At 42.3% G+C, this 24972-nt stretch overlaps 1 protein-coding gene across 1 annotated transcript; it reads left to right on the top strand.

Moving 5' to 3' along the window:
* Positions 1-7840: 7840 nt before the first annotated feature.
* On the top strand, positions 7841-24137 carry LOC145390127 (sulfotransferase 1 family member D1-like). Its single transcript, XM_080265177.1, has 7 exons — positions 7841-8017; positions 8549-8700; positions 9027-9228; positions 11014-11140; positions 14235-14418; positions 23795-23886; positions 24025-24137. The coding sequence occupies exons 1-7, from the start codon at positions 7841-7843 to the stop codon at positions 24135-24137; spliced, it is 1047 nt and encodes a 348-aa protein (XP_080121303.1).
* Positions 24138-24972: the final 835 nt, after the last annotated feature.

Here is a 24972-nt window from a genome sequence, read left to right as displayed (position 1 = left end):
GTCCTCTAAGCTCATTTTCCCAATCAACTTCTAAGAAATACTTCTTTAGGTCTTGATAATTTCCCTTTTTATAGTTTAGGCTCTTTTTGTAACTGTCATTGCTGTTTACTATGTCATATGCTATCCTGAAGTTATAATTTAGTACTGCATGATCGCTTTTGCCGAGTGGAGGGTGATATATTAAACTGTCAATGTCATTTTCTTGCCTAGTAAATATTAGATCTAGCACTGAAGGTACATCAAGTCCTCTTTTTCTAGTGGTTTCCCTCACATAACGGTGGCTCAATCGGTAGAGAGGTGGCCTGCAGTCCTTACGGACCCAGGTTCGAATCCCGGCTGGGGCAGGGAACAGTTTAAGGATTTGAATTTCATTAAATCAGGCTTTACTGATCTACCAGAAGACCCGCCGACATGTCGTAAAAATACCCCCACTAATACCAATACACCAGTCCTGTATGAGACAGCCCTAGCATGTATTCAATATGGACGGTGGGTGTCAGCGCCGGAGTGGTGACATGTAGAGGTGTATGGTATGTAGGAGGACTGCTGGGCCTTGATAGCAGGCTGTGAAGCCTATGCCCAGAGTCGGACACATAAAAAAAAAAAAAAAAATGTTGCGTTAAGAAAAACTCTTGTACGAGATCCAGGAGCTTTTGGTCCCAACAGCTTTCTTGGCTATTTATATCTAGAGTATTCCAATTTATATTTGCATTGAAGTCCCCAGTTAGTATAATTCTTTCCGATTTCTCTTCCATTTTATGTAGCAAGGATCTTACACTCTGAATTGTACTCTCAGCCAGGTCCTCATATTCGTCTCTTTCCCATGTGTTTGATTTGGGTGGCATATACAAATTGGCTACAATTACTTTACCTTCAGATGTGTCGATCTCTACTGCAATCAGTTCTACTTGTGATGGTATATCTAGGTTTATTTCCTTGACTTTTAGATTTTTCTTAGTTAATATTATAATTCCTCCTCCTTTTTTTAAATTTCTGTCTCTTCTCCATATATTGTATTCCTCTAAGTTTAGTATGTCATTGGATAGCCTTGGTGTTAATTTTGTCTCAGTTAGGCATATTATTTGTGGTTCATTTTCTCTGACATAATCATTCATCTCTAGTAATTTAGATACCATTCCATCAACATTTGAGTACATCAACTTTATCATCTTGTTTATATACTTGTCATGACATGGTTCTACTACCTTCCTCCTTTTTCTTCCATCCTGTTTGTGTACCACTTTCGTACCTGCAATCCTATTACTTTGTAAAAAAATTTCTTCTTCTCCTCTTCTGATCTTCCCTCATTTTTTGTTTTTGCTTCCTCCCTTTTCTCTTTCAGTAATTCCAGTTCCTCTTGTGTTAGGCATCTTTTTATCCATACATTTTTGAACTCCTCTTTTTCCTTAAGATTCTTTGCATTTTTTAGGATCTCTTCCACAGTGTTTACACTCTGGAAAGTCAGCTTTAGAGGTCTTGTCTTGCTTTTCTCGTACTTCCCTAACCTTTTGTGTTCCTCTATGTCTTTACTACAGATTTCCTCTGATACTTCTTTCAGTAAGTTCATTACATTTGCTATCTCCTTTTAGTCTCTTGTGATCATGTTTTTAACTTCATCCTCTTCTATACCAGTGATTACTATTGATTTGTTTATCTCTACTGAATCTCTGACTAACTTTGGATTGTTTTGGATTATTCTTTTCACCTCCTTTTTAATGCTTTTTTCCTCCACCCTTGTTTCTAAGTCTTCCTTTACTTTCACCATTTCAGCATACGTGGTTTCTACATCATTTTTGTAGCTTTGCACAGCTTCATTCACCTGTGTTATCTTCTCCTCAATATCACTGCTCTGGTCCATAAGACTGCTTGCTTGTCTAATTGTCTCTGTGTCATTTTTTAACTCTTCCATAACACTCTCGTGATTAACTACTGTACTTCCCATTTCACTCACTTTCTTCCTAAGCGTATTCAATTCCACGGTTAGTTCACTGATGGTTGTGTCTTTCTTATTGGCCTCCCTTCCCAGTTTTTCTATCTCTTCCTTTTGCAAGTGCATTTGCTTCTTTATTTCATCAATTTCATTTTTGAAAGCCATTTCTAGTTTGTGTACACGTTCAACCAGTCTATTGTGAGTCTCCACTTCAACCAGTTCTTGGTAATCATCATCATTTTGCTTTTTACTTTTATCCCTTTTCTTTTCCAAATTTGTTTTACTGAAGTATGGATCCATTTTGTAATACTAAATGAACAGAGTATGTACAATACTTACAGAGTATGCACGCTTTCCCCGTGTTGCTGTAGTATAAACAAACCCAGATGACTCAGTGTATTCTTTCGTCTTGGTTCTATTTCCTGTTTCTACAAGTCTTGTTTAAACTTATTATTTTTTTCCTTTTTATAATGAACAATCATTTAGTCTAACCTGGTACAGAGCTTGACTCATTCAAAGATACTAATTTAGGTAATTGCCACTGGCCGTGTTGTTTTGGTATGGAGCGCCGATGTCCGACCTCTGCATCTGATGACTCCCTGTGTGTGTGTGTGTGTGTGTGTGTGTGTGTGTGTGTATTCAGGCTATATCTTTCTCTGTATCGGTCTGATAATGGAGCTACTTGTGTGTGTGTGTGTGTGTGTGTTCTTACCCAATTGTTCTTACCTAATTGTATCTTTACAGGAATGAGTCAAGCTCGTACTGTCCCGTGTCTTAGACCATATTTATCGTGTGTGTGTGTGTGTGTGTGTGTGTGTGTGTGTGTGTGTGTGTGTGTGTGTGTGTGTGTGTGTGTGTGTGTGTGTGTGTGTGTGTGTGTGTGTGTGTGTGTGTGTGTGTGTGTGTGTGTGTGTGTGTGTGTGTTTTAATCGATTTAACGAAACTTAGTGGAAAATGTTGACAGATCCGGTAGGCCTCATAACCACCAACTGTTTTTTAGAGCATTAAGTCAAAGTAGAGTATCACTGGCTAGCAAGGTCGACTTATACAGTATATTAATCTTGAACAATCAGTGTAAGGGGCAGATCACAGGACAAGGTGTGACCCATGTGAGAGTTTAACATATTTCAAACAGTTATTATCCAATTTTAGCCAACTTGGTGGATGGGTTGACAACCGGCTAAGGAGCAAACGTACTGCTTTTGAGAACAACAGGTCAAAGGTCAAGGAAGAACAAAAGGAAGAACAGAGGGATACAGTTTTGAAAACAATCAACCAAAGGTCAAAGTCACAGGAAAAGGTCAAAGCTCGAACCACATATCTGTAAGTGAATAAAATAAGTAAAAGAGTTTTGATCTGATTTGGATCTAGCTTGGTAATGAGTTGAGGATCACCCTGGAGTGTGATCTACAGGGTAGTGTTCTTGAGTGCGATGGGTCAAAGGCCAACGTCCCACGACAAGATCAGCTTAAACAGATTCTGTCTGATATAAATTGTACTTTATGGAAGTCTTCAGGAAAAACAAAAAGAGTAAAAGAGAAATTTATTTCTGATAGCAATGAAAAGGCAAGATAGCAGGGAAAGATTAAATTTCAAGATCACTGGCAAAAGTCAGCTCAGATATTACTGATCTTATCTGAACGAACGTTAGTGGAATTATTAAAAAGTTAGGAGAGAATGCAGTAAACTGATATTGAGAGTAATCTGTCGAAGGCCAGGGTCACGGCGCAAAGTCAAATATTCCGTCAAATCATTTGGTGGACGCTAATGCTGAGCTCTATGACTGCTCTTAGTATTATTATTATTATTATTATTATTATTATTATTATTGTCATCATCACCATCATCATCATTATCTAATCCTGTGTTGCCCCATGAAATGCGTAAGAGCCCGGGGCTAGGCAAGTTGGTCCTCACATTTAAGATGAGGGGGACCAGCCTCACTCATCCCTAAGTGGCATTACATGAGCAGTAAACCCCAACCACCCCTTGGATATAAACCTGCACCGACTCAATTCGATTGGAGGCCCTTAATTACCCACTAACCACCAGGCGCCATGATTTGGTTATATGGTTACCACCCAGCGTAGTAAATGGTTTCCTGGTGTACAGGAAACTATATGGCTTGTCATTCAGTGTAAAGTCACCTGTGGACAGAAGGAAGAGGAAACAAAGAAGGAAAGAAAGACAGAGGAAGGAAGGAAAGAAAGAGAGGAAAGGGCAGCCACCCGAGAGCAGCACTACACTGAATGAGTGGATGGTGAACGCCCCCACCTGTTGTTGTTGTTGTTATTATTATTATTATTATTATTATTATTATTATTATTAACCCCCTGGGGGTAGGGGGGTTTCAAGAATACCCCCCCAGTATCCCTGCTTGTCGTACAAGGCGACTAAAAGGGTTGGTGGTGGGTTAGTGCCCCACCCCGTAAAAAGAACTAACTAAAAAAGCAAATAAAGCGCCTCGGACCCGGACGGACCATACGTTGACGACTAAGGAACGGACGAAGGACATTCTGAGGGTAGGAACGTGGAATGTGAGAGGAGTGAATGATGAAGTGAAAGAGAGAGAGATTGTTCAGGTGCTTGAGAATGCAAAAGTGGATATGTGTGGATTGACTGAAACTAAATGGAAAGGTGAAAGGGTGAGAGAATGGGAATATGGTTTAGGTATATGTGCGGGAGTCAGTGAGAATGAAAGGGAGAGAGAGGGAATATGTCTGATGATAAGCAAGAAGTAGAAGGAGAATATAAGAGAGTATGGAACAGTGGGTGCAAGGATTGTATGGGTGAGGATGAAAGTAGGTATACAAGCGTGGGCGATTGTATGTGTGTATGCCCCAACAGAGGATCGAGTGGCAAGAGTGAAAGATGAGTTTTGGGCGAGTGTAGAAGCGTGTATGGACAAGTTTGAGAGGAGCGAGAGAGTGCTGTTGATTGGAGACATGAATGGCAAAGTTGGGAATGTACGAGTGGATGGAGTGGTTGGTCAGTGGGGTGTGCCAGCTGACGTAGATGGGAATGGAAATGCTTTGGTGGACATCTGTGCTTGTAAGGGGTTGGCAATAGCCAACACCTACTTTCGGCATAAGATGGTCCACCGGTATACATGGAGAGTAATGAGGAGGATGGATGGTGAACTTGTTGAACGAAAGGCAATGATAGACTACGTGTGTGTGGATGAGCGAATGAGAAGACAAGTGTTGGATGCAAGAGTGTGGAGAGGGTGGGGGAATGGAGTCTCGGACCATCACTTAGTGATGGCCAAGGTAGAGCTGCAAAGAAAGTGGTTGAGGAGACGAAGGGGAAGACAGGAGGAAGCAACTCCTGTGAGAAGAGTGGAGAAATTGCAAGATAGTGAGAAAATGACAGAGTATAAGAGCATAGTGGAAGAAAGACTGGGAAGGTATGAGCTAGAGCAGATGGAAGGGGTGGAAGACGTATGTAAGATATTCACGGAAGAGATAGGTGCAGCGTGTGAGGCGGTTTGTGGAGTGAGGAGATGCAAGGGTGTGCAAGGGACAGCATGGTGGAATGAAGAGGTGAAACGAGCTGTGGAACAAAAGAAGAAGGCATATTTAGCGAGTAGAGGTAGGGGAGAAGATGAGAGAGAGAAGAGAGAGGCATATGTGAGCAGAAGAATGGAGGTTAAGAGACTGGTGAAGGAGAGTAAGAAGAAAGTGGATGAAGAGTTTGGGAGGAATCTGAGTGTGAAATGGAGGGAGAGTAAGAAATTGTTTTGGAAGGAGGTAAAGAAAGTAAAGCAGTGTGAAAGGGGAAATAGTAGGGGAGTGAAAGATAGGAATAATAGATTGTTGGTGGAGAAGAGAGAGAAACTGAGGAGATGGAAGGAGCACTTTGAGGATTTGTTGAATGTGGAGAGTGAGAGCAGTGCGAGTATAAGCGGTTGGGGAATGGCTGGGAGAAGAAGAGATGAGAGGAGGGAGGAAGAGATCAGTAGGGCGGAAGTAGTAGAAGCAATGAAGAAGATCAAGATGGGAAAGGCCCCAGGAATTGATGGAGTGTGTGGTGAAATGCTTAGGTATGGGGGTGAGATTGTTGTGGAGTGGATATGGAAGTTGTGTAGATTGGCTTGGGAAGAGGGAAGGGTTCCAGAGGACTGGAAATCAGGTATAATTGTTCCTTTATACAAAGGAAAAGGAGAGAGAGAAGAATGTGGTAACCATAGGGGTATTTGCCTACTTAGTGTGACTGGTAAAATATATGGTAGAATACTCATTGATAGGGTTAGGCATATGACAGAGGAGCTAGTTGGAGAAGAACAAGGGGGATTTAGGAAGGGAAAAGGGTGTGTAGATCAGATATTTGTTCTAAGATGTTTAGTGGAGAAGTATCTAGAGAAGGGAAGGAAAGTGTATGCTGCCTTCATGGACTTGGAGAAAGCTTATGACAGAATAGATAGGCAAGGTATGTGGAAGGTATTAAGAATATATGGAGTGGAGGGGAAATTGTTGAGTGCTGTGAAGAGTATGCACGAGGGAGCTAGGGTTACGGTGCGAGTGGATGGTGAGCTGAGTGAGTTCTTTGATCTCAATGTGGGACTGAAACAGGGTTGTGTGATGTCTCCATGGCTGTTTAATATATACATGGATGGGGTTGTAAAGGAGGTGCAAGGTAGGGCAGTGGACGTGGGGGTGGCTCTAATGAATGAGGGTGAGATTTGGAAGATTCAGGTGTTGCTGTTTGCTGATGATACAGTACTGTTGAGTGAAGATGAATGGGAGTTGCAAGGTTTGGTGAATGAATTTGGGACAGTGTGTAGGAGGAGGAATCTGAAAGTTAATGTAAACAAAAGTAAAGTTATGGTGTTTGAGAGGAATGAAGTCACAGAGTGTGCAGTGAGCTTGGATGGTGAGGATATGGAGAATGTGAGTGCATTCAAGTACTTGGGTAGTGTGATGAGTAAGGATGGAACTTTGGGGGATGAAGCGCGTGAAAGGGTACAGCAGGGAAGGAAGGTTGTTGGTACACTGAAAGCAGTGATGAGAAATAGGGAGGTGAGTATGGAAGTTAAGAAGTCACTGGATGATAGTATTGTGATCCCTACCCTGACGTATGGAAGCGAGGCATGGACCTTGCAAGAGGGGAACAAGTCAAGAGTGAGAACAGTGGAAATGAGTTACTTGAAAGGAGCATGTGGAGTGACGTGGAGGGACAGGTTGACGAATGAAGAAGTGAAGGAACGCTGTGGGGTGGATGTGGATGTGGTTGAGAAGATTAGGAGAAATACACTGAGGTGGTTTGGACATGTGAAGAGAATGGAGAATGAAAGACTGACTAAGAGGGTGTATGTAGGTGAGGTGGAGGGAGGGAGAGGGAGAGGTAGACCGAGGATGAGGTGGAGGGATGGAGTTGAGAGGTATATGAGGGAGGGGGGGTGAGTTGGGGGGAGGGTAGTCAAATGGTGGGTGACAGAGCGACTTGGAGGCGTTTTGTCTGCGGCCATCCTTTGCGGGATTAGGGCGTCGGGCTATAGATAGATAGATAGATAGATTATTAACCCTCCTCCTCCTCCTCCTCGTAGTAGTTGTAGTAGTAGTAGTAATAGTAGTAGTAATAGTAGTAGTAGTAGTAGTAGTAGTAGTAGTAGCTAGTAGTTGTGTTATTATTATCATACCTAACCTCATTAACGCAACCTAACCTAACCTCACCTAACCTAACCTAATATAACCTCACCTAGCTTGACCTAACCTCACTAACACAATCTAACCTAACCTGACCTAACCTAACCTAATCTAACATCACCTAACTCACTAAAGCAACCTAATCTGACCTAACCTCACTAACGCAACCTAACCTAACCTGACCTAACCTCACTAACAACCTAAGCTAACCTCATCTAACCTTTCTGTCCATTCTACAGCCTGTGCGAAACCAAGACCAATAAGGATGAACAAGCCACGCCTTCTATCTGGCCATGAGACCGAACTGCTGACCAATGAAGAGTTACGGAAGACCAGCGAAGACCTGCTGAAGTACAAAAGTGGTTTGGTCCGAATCCTGCCCGACGGCTGGTTGTACCCGGCCATTACCACACGATATCTGGACCGACTTTACAACATGGAGGTACCCTAACACATTTTCCTTAGCCATTTATTTCTCACGTCACAGCTCAGTGTTATAGGGGTTGTCATACCCCAGGACACAAGGTGGAGGTATGTGCTGTATTCTGTGCAGCCTTGGAGATTCCGAAACGTATCTTCTTTAGCGATTTGTTTTCCATGATGCAGCTGCCCTTACACAACGATAATACTGATACGAATATTGATGAGGAGGATTATTACAGCTGAGAATAATGTGAAGGACGATGAGTAACTAATGACGATGATGGCAGTGGTAACGATAATAATAAACTGAAGATAATGAAAGACTTGCTGATGATAATGATGATGATGATAGTGAAGTTTATATTATTATTGATGATGATGATGATAATGATGATGACGACAGTAAAGTTTATATTATTGATGATGATGATGATGATGATGATAATGATGACAGTAAAGTTTATATTTTTATTGATGATGATGATGATGATGATGACTAAAGCTTAAATTATTAATGCTGCTGCTGCTGATGATGATGATGCTTTTCCAGCTCCGGCCAGACGATGTGTTCATCATTGGGTTCCCCAAAAGCGGCACAACGTGGATGCAGGAAATTCTTTGGGTCATGTTAAGGAACCCGGATCTGGACCCCAATAACGAGGAGATGAAGGAGCCATTGTGGGTCCGCTCATTGGATGTTAGGTAATTATCTAGTGAGGTGTGTGTGTGTGTGTGTGTGTGTGTGTGTGTGTGTGTGTGTGTGTGTGTGTGTGTGTGTGTGTGTGTGTGTGTGTGTGTGTGAACAATCTTATGGGCTTCTGATCTTTGGTGCCTTCTTCCTTGCATAAAACAGTACAACATTCAGCCAGCACTTGATGCTGTGTCAAAGTTATTTTCACATGGAGGTGAGTCATAGGAACCCGAGCGCTAACATGTCCATCGAACTATCTGTCTATAGTCAGATGCTTTAATCCTTGCACTTCACCATCAGGCTGTCCTCCCTCTAACCTACACCTTTGCAATTCTAGTTTTGATTTGCACTTGGACAACGACAAGCTTGCCAAAAGGGACATCAAGTCGCTCGCAGAGAAGTTCAGCAGAGTCTGTTCCGGGAAAAAAGTGGAGGACGGTATGGCGATTCAGATAGCAGAGAGTCAGCCCTCGCCAAGAGTGATGAAATCGCACTTCCCTCTGGAGCTGCACAACAAGGATCTGCTCAAGAAATGCAAGGTTGGAGAGAGAGAGAGAGAGAGAGAGAGAGAGAGAGAGAGAGAGATGGAAATAAGTGAAAGGGTCTCACTGTTAACCATTAATAGTCTTCACATTACACCTCCCTGTCATCTATACTAATGATACAAATTGTGTAGTACTATAAACAATACAGAAAACCTTCAAGGGAACATGAAGGTGTAATATGCAAATTAAGTCGTAAAGGAAGAGGTGTTACGAAGAGCACACAGAGAGTAAACACACCTGCACCCTTCAATCCTACATTTTGACCATGCCTTTTGATCCTGACCGATGACTGATTATTCTTGAAAATCGATTTCCCCCCCCCAACCCTCAGCCTTCTGGCTAAGTCATATTTAACCTGTCTGCTTTGACCTTCCCCTGTGTCCTTTCCCTTTGGACTATTGTTCTCAAAAACAAATTATTCCATTCTTGGATGACCCTTAATCATTCCACCAAATTCGACGAATATTGAATAAAATGTTTGAGTAATAGAGCCGGGTTAAATTCGGTCAGGTTAGGTTAGGATATATGACTTTATTCTGTGACTAACTTTATTGTTCTTAAAATAAAATTATTTCATTTCTGCCTGTCTCTTAGTCCTTCCAACAACATTAGCTTTATCGAACTGAAACTTATATCTTGACCTTGCTCTTTGTCCTTGACCTTTGTACTACTGTTCCACAAAGCAACAGGTCAGCACCACTGCTTATCCTCAACCATTGCGCTAAATAATGTTTAGATAAATTAACACTCATAGACTTATATTGTTCACACACACACACACACACACACACACACACACACACACACACACACACACACACACACACACACACCGAGCAATAAAATACACTCAATCATAAGGGTGTATTAAAAACAATGCTGATGACGATAATGATGATGCTGAAACCAACAACAACAACAACAACAACAAATGCAAAAACAACAAAAACAAACAACAATAATAATATTAAAAACAAAAATATAATAATAATAATAATAATAATAACAACAACAATTAGAGCTAGAACACCGTACAATTGTCCAAGGACAATTTTAATAAAGAAAAACTTCCCTCAGACATTGTCTACAAGAAGCCGCGCTTTAATGGGATCTTGAGGTCAAGGTCACTGATCTAGTGCATATCACCTTAGGTCATCAAGATCTATAAGTCCACCAAGTTTGGTGGCTGTAGCTTTAGTCTTTCATATAAAATCAGGTAATGTCTCTGTCTCCCGGGTAGTCAAAATTTTGGACCATAGGCGATCTCACAGAATAATGATCCGATGGACTATATTAAGCACTGCCTTCTGGCCGTGTCAAATGTATAAGCCATTAAAAATTTCAGCCTCTTAACTTAGGTGGGCCTTGAGTTTTAGGTTCACTTTTTTTTCTGATCCTATCCGGGTTCCGCTGGAAGGATCAGAATGATATCCGATCAGATGAAGCGGCCAATCAGTACTATAATATGGTACAAAATGAAGGGTGTAACTCAAACGGTATGCGAATGGCAGCGACTTAGATCTTCCCTAGAATAATAATAATATTGACAAAAGCAAGAAAACTTGCCACAGGGATGAGGAAAGTTTTAATAATAACAATGGCGTGGACAACAAGAAAGGGAAGAGAAGGACGAAGACGACGACGATGATGGTGTGGATGATGATAATGATGGATTGATGATGACTGATGGTTATGACAGTTAGCATAATTGATGACGATGATGATAAGTGATGATAATGATGATGATGATGATAACTGATGATGATGATGATGTTACAGGTAGTCTACGTGGCCAGGAACCCCAAGGACGTGATGGTATCCTACTACTACTTCATACATGCGATGAGGAATGCAAACTATCAAGGATCACTCGAGAAGTTTGCCAGGGAAATTATGAGAGGCGACTGTAAGCAGAGAATATAGTACAGAGATTCTGGTACAGACATTTAGTGCAGATTACATTACTGATTACAGAGATTATAGTACACAGATTACAGTACAGAGATACAGTACACAGATTATAGAACACAGATTATAGTACTCCTTAACTCCGAGTGACATGTTCTCTAATTTATTTTTTCTTCTATCAGGGTGACATGCTCTCTAATTTACCCTTGCTTCTATCAGGGTGACATGCTCTCTAATTTACCCTTGCTTCTATCAGGGTGACATGCTCTCTAATTTACCCTTGCTTCTATCAGGGTGACATGCTCTCTAATTTACCCTTGCTTCTATCAGGGTGACATGCTCTCTAATTTACCCTTGCTTCTATCAGGGTGACATGCTCTCTAATTTACCCTTGCTTCTATCAGGGTGACATGCTCTCTAATTTACCCTTGCTTCTATCAGGGTGACATGCTCTCTAATTTACCCTTGCTTCTATCAGGGTGACATGCTCTCTAATTTACCCTTGCTTCTATCAGGGTGACATGCTCTCTAATTTACCCTTGCTTCTATCAGGGTGACATGCTCTCTAATTTACCCTTGCTTCTATCAGGGTGACATGCTCTCTAATTTACCCTTGCTTCTATCAGGGTGACATGCTCTCTAATTTACCCTTGCTTCTATCAGGGTGACATGCTCTCTAATTTACCCTTGCTTCTATCAGGGTGACATGCTCTCTAATTTACCCTTGCTTCTATCAGGGTGACATGCTCTCTAATTTACCCTTGCTTCTAACAGGGTGACATGCTCTCTAATTTACCCTTGCTTCTATCAGGGTGACATGCTCTCTAATTTACCCTTGCTTCTATCAGGTTGACATGCTCTCTAATTTACCCTTGCTTCTATCAGGGTGACATGCTCTCTAATTTACCCTTGCTTCTATCAGGGTGACATGCTCTCTAATTTACCCTTGCTTCTATCAGGGTGACATGCTCTCTAATTTACCCTTGCTTCTATCAGGGTGACATGCTCTCTAATTTACCCTTGCTTCTATCAGGGTGACATGCTCTCTAATTTACCCTTGCTTCTATCAGGGTGACATGCTCTCTAATTTACCCTTGCTTCTATCAGGGTGACATGCTCTCTAATTTACCCTTGCTTCTATCAGGGTGACATGCTCTCTAATTTACCCTTGCTTCTATCAGGTTGACATGCTCTCTAATTTACCCTTGCTTCTATCAGGGTGACATGCTCTCTAATTTACCCTTGCTTCTATCAGGGTGACATGCTCTCTAATTTACCCTTGCTTCTATCAGGGTGACGTGCTCTCTAATTTACCCTTGCTTCTATCAGGTTGACATGCTCCCTAATTTACCCTTGCTTCTATCAGGGTGACATGCTCTCTAATTTACCCTTGCTTCTATCAGGGTGACATGCTCTCTAATTTACCCTTGCTTCTATCAGGGTGACGTGCTCTCTAATTTACTCTTACTTCTGTGAGACGACATTAGTTAACTTCAGAAAGGACTCGCACACTGAAGGGGTTAATTTAGGATGCATTTAACTCATCCTATTCCAAACCTCTTTCCTAACCTGAAATAAAATCATAAGGTGATAACAAGAAATACATTTTTAAAGGCGTTCCTTGGATGAATGGATTAGAAGAGGTGTTATCCATTGGGTTTGGAAGGTCTACCCCCCAAAAATCCCTCTCAGACCCTCTGCCCTTACTAGCCCCTCATATGAAGTTTCTAATTATTTAATGTGCAACACTGTGCTGTATACTTTGTGGGAGCTTACAAAGAACCCAGTTATCATTATGTATAAAATAATAGGAATATGTGAAATTTTTAGTAGCCTGGGATCAGATTTTCAGACATAATTACGATAGATTTCTTGGTTACGAGGAAAATTATTCAACATAAGGAGGTTTACACAATATCACGTCTCTAGTTCTTCTTTTCTAAACAATTCTAAGTTAATTCTAAGTTACGGCAGGGAATCAACCGTGAGTGAGTTCAAGAATCAGAAGAATCACATCTCAGTTTCGTTATTTAGCTCAGTGATCAGCTTAGCATGGATGATAACTTTTCACTAACTTTCAGGGGAGAGATTAAAGGTATTACATTTGAGTACTATACTGTGATGATAAGTACATATAGTGTAATACATTATTCTGTCCATAGCAATGCGTAAATGTTCTTTTTTAAAAGTGAAGGAGAAACACTGCAAATTCTCATCTTCATACATTTATATTGCCTTATCATTTTTTAAGAGCTAATAATATGATCACATAAGATTATCTGTGAATTGTGGGCGACTCAAAATTTACCTTTTTTGTGTCTCAGTTCTCAGGTCTGAGTTCAGCCAAAGGAGTAATTTCAATATAAACATTCATCTTAAGAGTACACAGAGCTTTTAGTACAGTAATGACCTACGGCGTAGAGCCAACACAAATTTTAAACACTGAACACCGCCCTCCCCAGAATAGACTGGGCCACCCTCCTTTCCCCTTCCCCTCTCCCTCCCCCTCCCCATCCCTCCCCCGGTGTGAAGATCTCAGTACAACCGTGAGCAAAAGGTTCGTCAAGAATCTTCTGTCTTGCCTGCCACATTTCTCCTTCCTCCCCAAACAACAGACAGTATCCCTTCTCTTCATACTCATATATTACGTGCTTCATAATACAGTCGAGTCAAAATACTTCATTTCACAGCTTCCACTGACACATCAAGCAGAGCAGTGTCGGCCAACTCTTGGTCATGGCTGAATATCACGGGGGTTGGCAATTATAATAACAAAGACGATTTTCGTAATGTAAAAAGAAAGAAGAAAAATCCGAACATGATTTCACCAATGACGTACATGTATTTGTTTGAAGTATGTGTGTGTATGTATGTATGTGTTTGTATGTATGGGTACGGATGTATGTACCGGGTATGCATTCATTTATTTTCTGTCTTCGTGGAACTAATGTTATATTGTCCTTAATAATTCACTGTATGGATGTATGTACAAGTATATGTTTGTATGCATGTATTTATGTACGTTTGTTTGTATGTATTTATGTATCTATTTATTAATTATCATACTGCATTATCTGTCCTGGTGGTACTAGTCCGGTTCTGCCCGTACTGGCCACACGTGCTACAAGCCTGGAGGCAGAGAGACAACCCCAACCTTTACTTCACCACCTACGAGGACATGAAGGACGACATCATGGGGCAGCTGCGGAACATCAACAAATTCCTCGGCAAAAACTTGACGGAGGAACAACTCAAGAAGGTGAGTAGGAGACACTCGTGCGGCTAGGAGGCTACCTTAACATCTCTTCCTTGCCGTTTATTCCTGAGTCTGCCCCGTTACTATATTCTAAAAGGTGAATAGGAGAAACCCGTGCGTCTAGGAAGCTTACTTAACATCTCTTCCTTACCGGTTTTTTCCTGAGTCTGCTTCTTTACTATATTCTTGTGTGTTACTCATGTAATCCAGGTCGAAGTTAAAAAGATATAAGGAGCAAAAAAGAGGGTAGCAATGGATAGTTTGGAAAATAAATCGTTAAGGAAGAGGTGCTAAGACGCCTCCTTACCCAACGAGAATACCTACCCCTATTACTAAAAACTGAGTCCGCCAAGGTGTAAGGAAGCCACTTATGACTGACGGTCACTGATGGAACACGTGTAGTTGTTAGGTGGGATTAGCCTGCATCCCACATTATATAGTGCTGTCAGCAACCATAGGCAAATCTCAAAGTTCTACCATTATCACACTCTCTCTCTCTCTCTCTCTCTCTCTCTCTCTCTCTCTCTCTCTCTCTTCACATGACAGTCAAGGGATTGCTTCTGGCTGGCGTTGTAACTGGTTCTGTACACTTGGTAACACACCTTCCTTCGCAATGTATTCACAACACAACACCTCAACATCGTCTTACAACCTACTGATGTCAACTATATTAACAGATACGAATAACATTCACAAGAATTTTATACCATAATCGCCCAGATAAATAGCTTAGGAATAAATGCTACGAAGCTTAATACTTCTCCCATCTACGTAATTTCTTTTTCAGTGTCTCTGGAGCATGCCTCACCCCAACCTTGGACCGGGAAAAAAAATAAGAATGAAGACTGTGATAATGATGAGGAGGAGGATAAGGGTGGTGATGGTAGTGGCGATGAAGATGATGATCATGGTGATATCATCACCATCATCATCGTTATGTTTAATGTCATTTTTGTTATTATTATTATTATTATTATTATTATTATTATTATCATTATATTGAAAAGAGTAAGACAGGGTGGAAGTGAAGTTAGCAGGGGAGTGAAAGATAAAAATGGTAGATTACTAGTGGAGAAGGGAGAAAAAGTGAGCAGATGGAGAGCACACTTTAAGGAATTGTTGAACGTAGAGGATGGAAGTAATGCGAGTATAAGTGGCTGGGGAATGGCTGGGAGAAGGAGGGAGGTGAGAAGACAGGAAGAAATCAGTAGGATAGAAATTGTGGAAGCAATGAAGAAAGTTAAATCGGGGAAAGCCCCAGGAATTGATGGAGTGTGTGGTGAAATGCTGAAGCATGGGGGAGAGATAGTAGTAGAATGGATGTGGAAGATGTGCAGATTGGCCTGGGAGGAAGGTAGACTCCCGGAGGATTGGAAGTCAGGTATAATTATTCCCTTGTACAAAGGAAAAGGGGAAAAAGAAGTGTGTGGTAATCATAGGATACTTATAGACAGAGTTAGAGAAAGAACAGAGAAATTAGTTGGAGAAGAACAGGGAGGCTTTAGGAAGGGAAGAGGTTGTGTAGATCAGATATTCATTCTTAGATCTTTAGTGGAAAAGTTTCTAGAGAAGGGAAAGAAGTTGTATGCGGCTTTCATGGATTTGGAGAAAGCATATGACAGGGTGGATAGACAAGGATTGTGGAAAGTGTTAAGAATATATGGAGTAGATGGGAAGTTGTTGAATGCTGTGAAGAGTATGTACGATGGTGCGAAGGCTGCAATACGTGTGGATGGTGAACTAAGTGAATTTTTCTCTTTGAAAGTTGGTTTGAAAAAGGGATTTGTCATGTCTCCATGGTTGTTCAATCTGTACATGGATGGGGTAATAAAAGAGGTACAAGGTAGGGTAGTGGATGTTGCAGTGGCCCTGGTGAGAGAGGATAGTGTTTGGAAACTCCCTGTACTGTTGTTTGCAGATGATACTGTGTTGTTAAGTGAAGACGAAGGGGAGCTGCAAGGCTTGGTGGATGAGTTTGAGAGAGTGTGTAGGAAACGGAATCTAAAGGTGAATGTAGGGAAGAGTAAAGTGACGGTCTTTGAGAGAGGTGAAGTTAGTGAATGTACAGCGAGGTTGGATGGTGAGGAATTGGAAAATGTGAGTACGTTTAAGTACTTGGGTAGTGTGATGAGTAAGGATGGAGGTTTGGAGGGTGAAGTGCTTGAAAGGGTACAGCAGGGAAGAAAGGTTGCTGGTTCTTTGAAAGCAGTGATAAGAAACAGGGAAGTGAGCATGGAAATGAAAAAGTTACTACATGACAGTATTGTGATACCAACTCTAATGTACGGAAGTGAAGCTTGGACATTGTTGGAGGGACACAAGTCAAGAGTGACAGCAGTGGAAATGAGTTATTTAAGAGGAGCCTGTGGAGTCACGTGGAGAGACAGGCTGACGAATGCGGATATAAAGGAGTGTTGTGGTGTTGATGTGGATGTGATAGGAAGCGTTATGAGGAACACACTGAGGTGGTTTGGCCATGTGGAGAGGAGGGAGGGTGAAAGACTGACGAAAAGAGTGTATGTGAGTGAGGTGGAGGGGGGAAGAGGGAGGGGGAGGCCGAGGATGAGATGGAGGGATGGGGTGGAGAGGTATATGAGAGAGGGGGGTGTGAGTTGGGAGCAGGGCAGTGAAATGGCGGGGGACAGGGCGATTTGGAGGCGATTTGCTTGTGGCCACCCCAAACGGGATTGAGGCGTCTGGCAATAGATAGACAGACAGATAGATTATTGTTATTATTATCCTGATTCTGTCCCCCCCTGTGGCGGGGGGGACACAATCTGGCCGCACTACGGGGTGGTACTACTACTCCGCGGCCAGGTTGTGTTAGGAAGAATACTGCCACCGTATTCCCTGCGTGTCGTAAAAGGCGACTAAAAGGGGCGGGGTGAGGGGACTAGGGACCCCCTCCTCTGTTTTTTAGCTCCTAAAAAGAGACAGGCCAGAGAAAGGGATGGGGGATGGAGTTATCCCCGTACCCTGAAGATTGGGTCTATGAATGTGCGTGGATGTATTACGATTGAGGCTAAAAGGGAGGAGATTGGAAGAATGTTTGTGAGAAGAAAGTTGGAGTTGTTAGCTTTGAGTGAAACGAAGATGAAAGGGAAGGGTGAGTCTATGTTTGGAAGTGTGAATGGAAGATTGTCAGGTGTTGATAGAGGAAGGGCAAGAGAAGGTGTGGCCTTGTACAGCAGTGTGTGACTCAATGGAAGGAGGTGTCATCGAGACTGATGTGGGTGAAAGCGAAATTTGAACGTGAGTTGTGGGTGTTTGTGAGTGCATATGGGCCTGGTAGTGAAAGGGATGAACAAGAGAGGGAGTCATTCTGGAATGATGTTGATGAGTATCTGCAGAGTTTTGGAGCGAATGTGAATGTGGTAATGATGGGAGATCTGAATGCTAGAGTGGGAAATGTAGCAGTTGAAGGTGTAGTTGGTATGCATGGTGTGCCTGGAAGAAATGAAAATGGGGAACGAATGATAGCGATGTTTGTTGAGCGAGAGATGGTGATTAGAAATACGCTGTTTGAGAAGAAAGATAATTATAAGTATAGATGGGTGAAACAGGAGGGTGGAAGGGTTGTTGATAGAGCTTTGATGGACTATGTGGTTGTGTCTAGGAATGTAATAGGAAGATTGTTGGATGTGAGAGTTCTGAGAGGGGAGGGTGGAGGTATGTCTGACCACTACCTGGTGGAGGGAAAGTTAAGAGTAGGTAAGAGATGGGTGAGAGCTAGGAGGGTTAGGTGTCGCGGGGAGGTTTTGAAAGTGAGTGAGTTGGATAAAAGAGAGAAAAAGATAGAGTATCAGGAGAAATTGAAAGATGAGTGGAACGCAGTGAAAGATCAGGAAAATGGCAGTGTGGAGGAGGAATGGCAGTTGTTTAAGAGTGCTGTGGTGGGGCATGCAGAAGGGGTGTGTGGTGTGAGACGTGTGGGTGGTGGTGTAAGAAAAGGAAGTGAATGGTGGTGCGAGGAAGTAAGTATGGCTGTGGCTGAGACGAGACGTGCATATGAAGTTTGGCTGCAGAGGAAGGATGAGATGTCATATGAAAGGTATAAGGAAAAGAGGAATAGGGCGAGAAGGGCTGTGCGTGATGCTAAAGTGGCAGCAGATGAGAGGTGGGGTAGGTGGCTTACAGAGATTTTTCAACAGAATAAGAAAATGTTTTGGAAGGAGGTGAAAAGGGTGCGAAAGGGAGAGTCTGGGAAGGAAGAACGAGTAAAAGCAGAGGATGGAAGGATGTTAACTGAGATGGATGCAGTAAGGAAGAGATGGGCAGAGTATTTTGAAAGATTGTTAAATGTAGAGGAGGAAAGGGTGGCTGAGATTGTGGCAGATGGAAGGGTGCAAGGAATAAATGTGTTGGGAGAGTTAAATGATTCTTTGATCACGAAGGAGGAAGTGGAGAAGGCAGTAAAGGAGATGAAAACAGGGAAAGCTGCAGGTATGGATGGGTGTGCTGTGGAATGCCTGAAAGGTGGTGGAGTGACCATTGTTGACTGGTTAGTAAGATTGTTGAATGTGTGCTTTGTGAAAGGTATGGTGCCAGTTGACTGGGCAAGTGCTTGTGTGGTCCCGTTGTATAAAGGCAAGGGTGATAAGTATGAATGTACGAGCTTTAGGGGTATAAGTCTGCTGAGTGTTGTAGGTAAGGTTTATGGTAGAGTGTTAATTATAAGAGTTAGAGAGGGTACAGAGGGAGTGATTGGTGAAGAGCAGTGTGGCTTTAGGAGAGGGAGGGGATGCGTGGATCAGGTGTTTGCTGTGAGACAAGTGTGTGAAAAGTATTTAGCGAAAAGCAAGGATGTGTTTTGGGCATTCATGGATTTAGAGAAAGCGTATGATAGAATTGATAGGGAGACTTTGTGGACTGTTTTAAGATTGTATGGACTTGATGGTAGGTTATTAAAAGGGGTGAAAAGTTTTTATGTAAATAGTAGAGCGTGTGTAAGAGTGGGAAATGCTGTGAGTGACTGGTTTCCTGTGAGAGTGGGGCTGCGACAGGGATGTGTGATGTCACCTTGGTTGTTTAATATTTACATGGATGGTGTTGTAAGGGAGGTGAATGCAAGAGTTTTAGGTGGAGGTCTGAGTCTAGTGAATGTTGATGGTGGAGAGTGGAATCTGAAGCAGCTGCTGTTTGCAGATGATACTGCACTGGTGGCTGATTCAGAGGAGAGATTGAGACAGTTGGTAGAGGAGTTTGGAAGGGTGTGTGAAAGGAGGAAATTGAAAGTAAATGAGAATAAGAGTAAAGTGATGAAGTGTACGAGGTTGATAGATGGTAGGGGGATGAATATAACTTTGAATGGCGAGTTGCTTGAGGAGGTAAAGTGTTTTAAATATCTAGGATCACATGTTGCTGTGGATGGAAGAATAGATGCAGAAGTGAAGTTTAGAATAAATGAAGTAGGAAAGGTGCTGGGAGGAATGAAAAAAGTGTTTAGATGTCGTTCGCTTAGAATGGATGTAAAGAGAAGGTTGTATGAGGGTGTTGTGGTACCAACTGCGTTATATGGGGCTGAAACATGGAATATGGGTGTAGCAGAGAGGAAAAGTTTGAATGTAATGGAGATGAGGTGTCTGAGGAGTATGTGTGGAGTGACGCGTATGGATTGAGTGCGAAATGATGAAGTGCGAAGGAGAACTGGAGTTGTTCGGGAGATGGCTGGTAGAGTTGAGCAGAGGGTGTTGCGGTGGTTTGGGCATATGGAGAAAATGGATAATGAGCGATTGGTGAAAAAGATAACTAGGTCTGATGTGAGAGGTGTAAGGCTGAGAGGAAGACCACGAATAGGATGGATGGACAGTGTGAAGAGAGCACTGGATGCGAGAGGGATGTCTGTTGAGCAAGGAAGAGTGGCTGTGCGTGACAGAAATAAATGGAGAGAAACTGTGAATGAATAAGTGATGACGCAGCCCTGAGGGGATATTCTCCCGCATTTGGTCTGATCAGCTAGTCAGGTCAGGTGCGGGTAAGGGGATGGGTCTGTTATGATGTGGCAGGGGTAAACCAGCTCTGGTGTCTGGCCCTGCTGCGGATGTCACTGATTGCATTGGGCAGTTGACCCTTGTGTGGTGTGGTGCGGTGAGGATCTGTCCGTTCTTCCCTTGGGGCTAAGATGCGAATGAATGTGTTTGAATGGATGAGTAATTGGGGAATGTGTCGTCCTGTCTCGGCTACCTCCCTTTCCTTGGGGGAGGCAGCCTAGGTATATAGATAGATAGATAGATTATTATTATTATTATTATTGTTATTATTATTGTTGTTATCATCATTATTATTATTATCATTATTATTATTATTATTATTATTATTATTATCATTATTATTATTGTTATTAGTATTACTATTAAGTATTATTATTATTATTATCATTGTTATTATTATATGACTGAAGCATATGCACTGTGTGAGGACAGGAGTGAGTGAAAGACAGATTTTGCGATGAGCTGGATGACATAGTGAGAGAAATGCCCAGGAGCTACAAGGTGATCGTGATGGGGATATGAATGGAAGAGTAGGCACTGGTCCTGAGGATGACATAATGGGAGTACCAGGACATAATGATAATGGGAAGTGACTAAAGAATATGTGTCAGGAGAGGAAGTTGTGCATTTGTAACTCGTATTTCAAACACAAAACATGCACATGAATATACATATGCTCGTAGAGAGGTCGATGATGGGAATGGTTGCTGATATGAGGGCCGTGAGAGGACGATGTGGAGGTCTGTCAGATCATATGATTGTGGTATGCAAGATCAAGGTGAGAGGAGTGAGGTGGATCAGGAGAGAGAGAGGAGCAGTCAGGGAGAAAGACTGAAAGTTGAGAAGCTGAGGATCAAAGAAATGGCAGATGATTACAGGACCAAAAGAGAGGAGGAGTTAGAATCAGTGAACTGGAATGAAATGGATCTGGACAGCCTGTGGAATGCATATAGGGATTGCTTAGTTAGGAATGCTAAAGCGGTGTGTGGTGTGGCAAGAGTAACAACAAAGCAGAAAGGTATGGCATGGTGGGATGAAGGGTTAAGAAAGTGGTGGAGGAAAAAGAGGAAGAAGTGGCTAAAGTGGTTACAGGACAGGGGTTCAGTTGAAATAAGAATTGAGTACAGCGAGAGCAAGAAGCACATACAGAGTCTAGCGAAGAGGAAAAAGAAGGAGGTAAATGATGATCTGGGAAGACAAATGAATGCGAACTACTCTGAATATAGGAAGTTATTCTGGAAAGAGGTACGGCAAAGTAGAAGTGAAAGCAGAAGGAAACGTGATGGTGTGAAAGATGCAGGTGGTAGATTATTAACCCATGGGGATGAAGTAAGGACCAGATGGAAAGAATATTTTGAAAGCCTGATGAATGGAAATAGAGAGAGCAGATCGGCTGTAAACATTATTGGTTTTGGGAATGTGCAGAGAAGGAATACAGTGCCAGAGACGTGACACTCGCACAGGTGAAGAGTGCTGTGAAGCAGCTGAAAAATGGGAAAGCAGCTGCGGTTGATGAGGTGTATGCAGAGATGCTTAAGTGTAACGGAGAGAGTGAAATGAAGTGCTTGTTGGAGATATGTAAGAAGGCATGGACGAGTGAAACTGTGCCTGCAGAGTGGAAAAAGGCTGTGATTTTACAAAGGTGAGTGCAAGAACTATCGTGGCAGAAGTTTATTGAGTGTGGTAGGGAAGGTATATGGAAGGATTATTACAGAGAAAGTAAGAGAGATATCAGAAGTCCTAGTGAGTGATGAACAGGGTGGCTTTAGGAGTGGCAGAGGATGTGTGGATCAAGTATTTGAAGTGAGACAGATAGCAGAGAAGGCTTGTGAGGACATGGATCTGGAAAAAGCATACGACAAAGTAGACAGAGAGGGATTTTGGAAAGTTTTGTGGATGTACCGTGTAGATGGTAAGCTGCGAGGTGCTGTCAAGAGTTTTTATGATGGTAGCAAAGCGTGTGTAAGGGTTAATGGGCATCTAAATGAATGGTCCACGATCGTGTGGGCGTGCAACAAGGTTGTGTGAAGTCATCATGGTTGTTCAATATTTATATGGATGGGGTGATGAGAGAAGTAAAAACACGAGTAATGGAGAGAGGGATGGCGTTGGTAATGAATGGTGATATATCTCAAATTTGTTGTATGCTGATGATGCAATATTGCTGGCAAGTAACAAGAACTTGGTAGGATAGTGCAGAGTTTTGTTGATGTGTGTGAGCGTCGTGCCTTGAGAGTAAATGTAGAAAAGAGTAAAGTGATGACTACTGAGAAAGTGACTCCCAGTGTGATCTTACAGTGAATGGAGAGAGACTGGAATTGGTGAGAGAGCTCAAATACATGGGCACAGTAATAGAAAAGAGAGGAAAATGTGCAAAAGAAGTTGTAAGTAGAGTACACAAGGAAGAAAAGTAGCTGGTGCAATGAAGGCCTTGATAAGAAACAGAGGCCTGAGTGCTGCAGCTGCACGAGGCTTACACGAGGGCGTGTTAGTGCCAACTTTAACATATGGGTGTGAGACTATGATGTGACATGAAAATGAAAAGTCAGGAGTAAGAGCAGTGGAGATGGGACTGCTAAAGAATGTATGTGAAGTACAGAGAGTGGATAGGATACGAAATAATGTGATTCGTGAAAGGTGTGGAGTGAGGAAGTCTGTGGACACCAGAATCAAAGAAAGTGTACTGAGATGATATGGTCATGTGGAGAGAATGGATAACAATAGAGTGGTGAAAAAGGTATATCTAAGCGAATTTGAAGGAGGTGAGGCAGGCCAAGGAGAAGGTGGAGAGATATAGTGGACTAGTGTGTGAGGAAGAGAGGTTTGGAAGTCGTTGAGGCTAGGGAACTGACAAGAGATCGAGCTGGCTGGATGAATGTTGTGAGGAGAAGTGCATGATCAGGGATTTTTGGTACCCCTTTTTAACGTGGCAACGTCAGGATTGACTCAATCATATACGTTTATGTGAAGCTACAGAACGTAATGAATGTTTTTGGCGTATCCGTTAGAGCCAGGATTCCAGGGGCTTGAATGATGAGTGAATGGAAGCGTGGAGAATTAGACTGGGCAAATTTGGGCTGTCTGGATATTGCTACTCCTCACCCTGCCCTTGGGTGGGAAAGGAGGTCCGGACTTTGATGATGATGATGATTATTATTATTATTGTTATTATTATTATTATTATCATTATTATTATCATTATTATTATTATTATTAATTATTATTATTAATTATTATTATTGTTATTATTATTATTATTATTATTATTATTATTATTATCATTATTATTAATATTATTATTAATATTATTATCATTATTATTGCCATTCTTATCATTATTTCTGTTATTATTATTATTATTATTATTTACTTCCTTCTGCATTCCACAGATTGCCGAGTTCACCAGCTTCTCGTCTATGAAAACCCGCGGGGAACCAATTGACAAAGCGTTCTTCAGGGAGGATAAGTGGAAGAAGCAGGGTGGCTTGTTTAGGAAAGGTGAGAGAGAGAGAGAGAGAGAGAGAGAGAGAGAGAGAGAGAGAGAGAGAGAGAGAGAGAGAGAGAGAGAGAGAGAGAGAGAGAGAGAGAGAGAGAGAGAGAGAGAGAGAAATATGAACGCTTTTTTCTTTATTCTAGGGATAAAGGGCGACTGGAAGAACCACTTCTCTCCAGAACTGAACCAAGAGATGGACCAATGGATCAGGGACAACGTGAAGGACACTGGCCTTAATTTCAAGTCTGGAAATTAGTGAGCTAATTGCATAGAGGTGTATTAAGTGACTACTGAGCTTTGGTAACATCCTTTCCTTACCTGTTTATTCTGCACAATTTAATTCATTGTCCACCTCTATAACTGATGCAAACTTTGTCAATATTAAGGTGAAATAAATAACACACAAGGCAATGTTAAGGTTTGATATGCAAAATCCATTGCCGAATGAGATGCCGAAGGGCCCGTTCACACATCGCCGAATGAGATGCCGAATGCGTGCCGAACCGTATGCGGCCGGGATTCGGCCAGAATCGGGCGCAAACTGCCCGAATTCGGCCTTTCTGTCTGCTGTCTGTTTGAGGTCGCCGACAGTATACCGACGAAATAGAATGCAAACCGAACGCAAACCGAACGCAAACAGAATGCGCACAGACGCCAACCCGAAACTCCTATTTTGAAAATTAACCGTCATTTTTTCGGTGCGACATCGGTACAGCATCGACGATGCATCGGCGATGCATGAACGATGCATCGCCGATGCTGTACCGAGGGCATCCCGAATGCATACCGAACTTCCCACGCCCACCCAGGGGTGTATAAATATGCGCGTACCAAAAAGCTCCTTGGCCTTGTCAGCCATCAATCTCGCCTTCTTGGCGACGTCCTTGTAGCAATTGAGCTTCTTGTTATAAAATATAGGGTGCTGCTGAAGCCACTCAGCCAAGTCGCGCTCCTGCCATTCATTCAACTTGGCTGATGTGCGCCGGACCTTCTTGGGGACAAACACCTGTGACATCTCGCTGTCGTCGTTGTCGTCAGGCAACCGCTGTTGGTCTTCTTCAGAGGAGATGTCCCTAGTGGCCATTTTTCGC

Source organism: Coenobita brevimanus, unplaced genomic scaffold, assembly GCF_032717465.1.
Source record: "Coenobita brevimanus isolate Jiangsu-jjx unplaced genomic scaffold, ASM3271746v2 jjx.HiC_scaffold_2882, whole genome shotgun sequence".
Lineage (NCBI taxonomy): Eukaryota > Metazoa > Arthropoda > Malacostraca > Decapoda > Coenobitidae > Coenobita > Coenobita brevimanus.
This window is presented reverse-complemented; position numbering and strand designations above follow the sequence as displayed.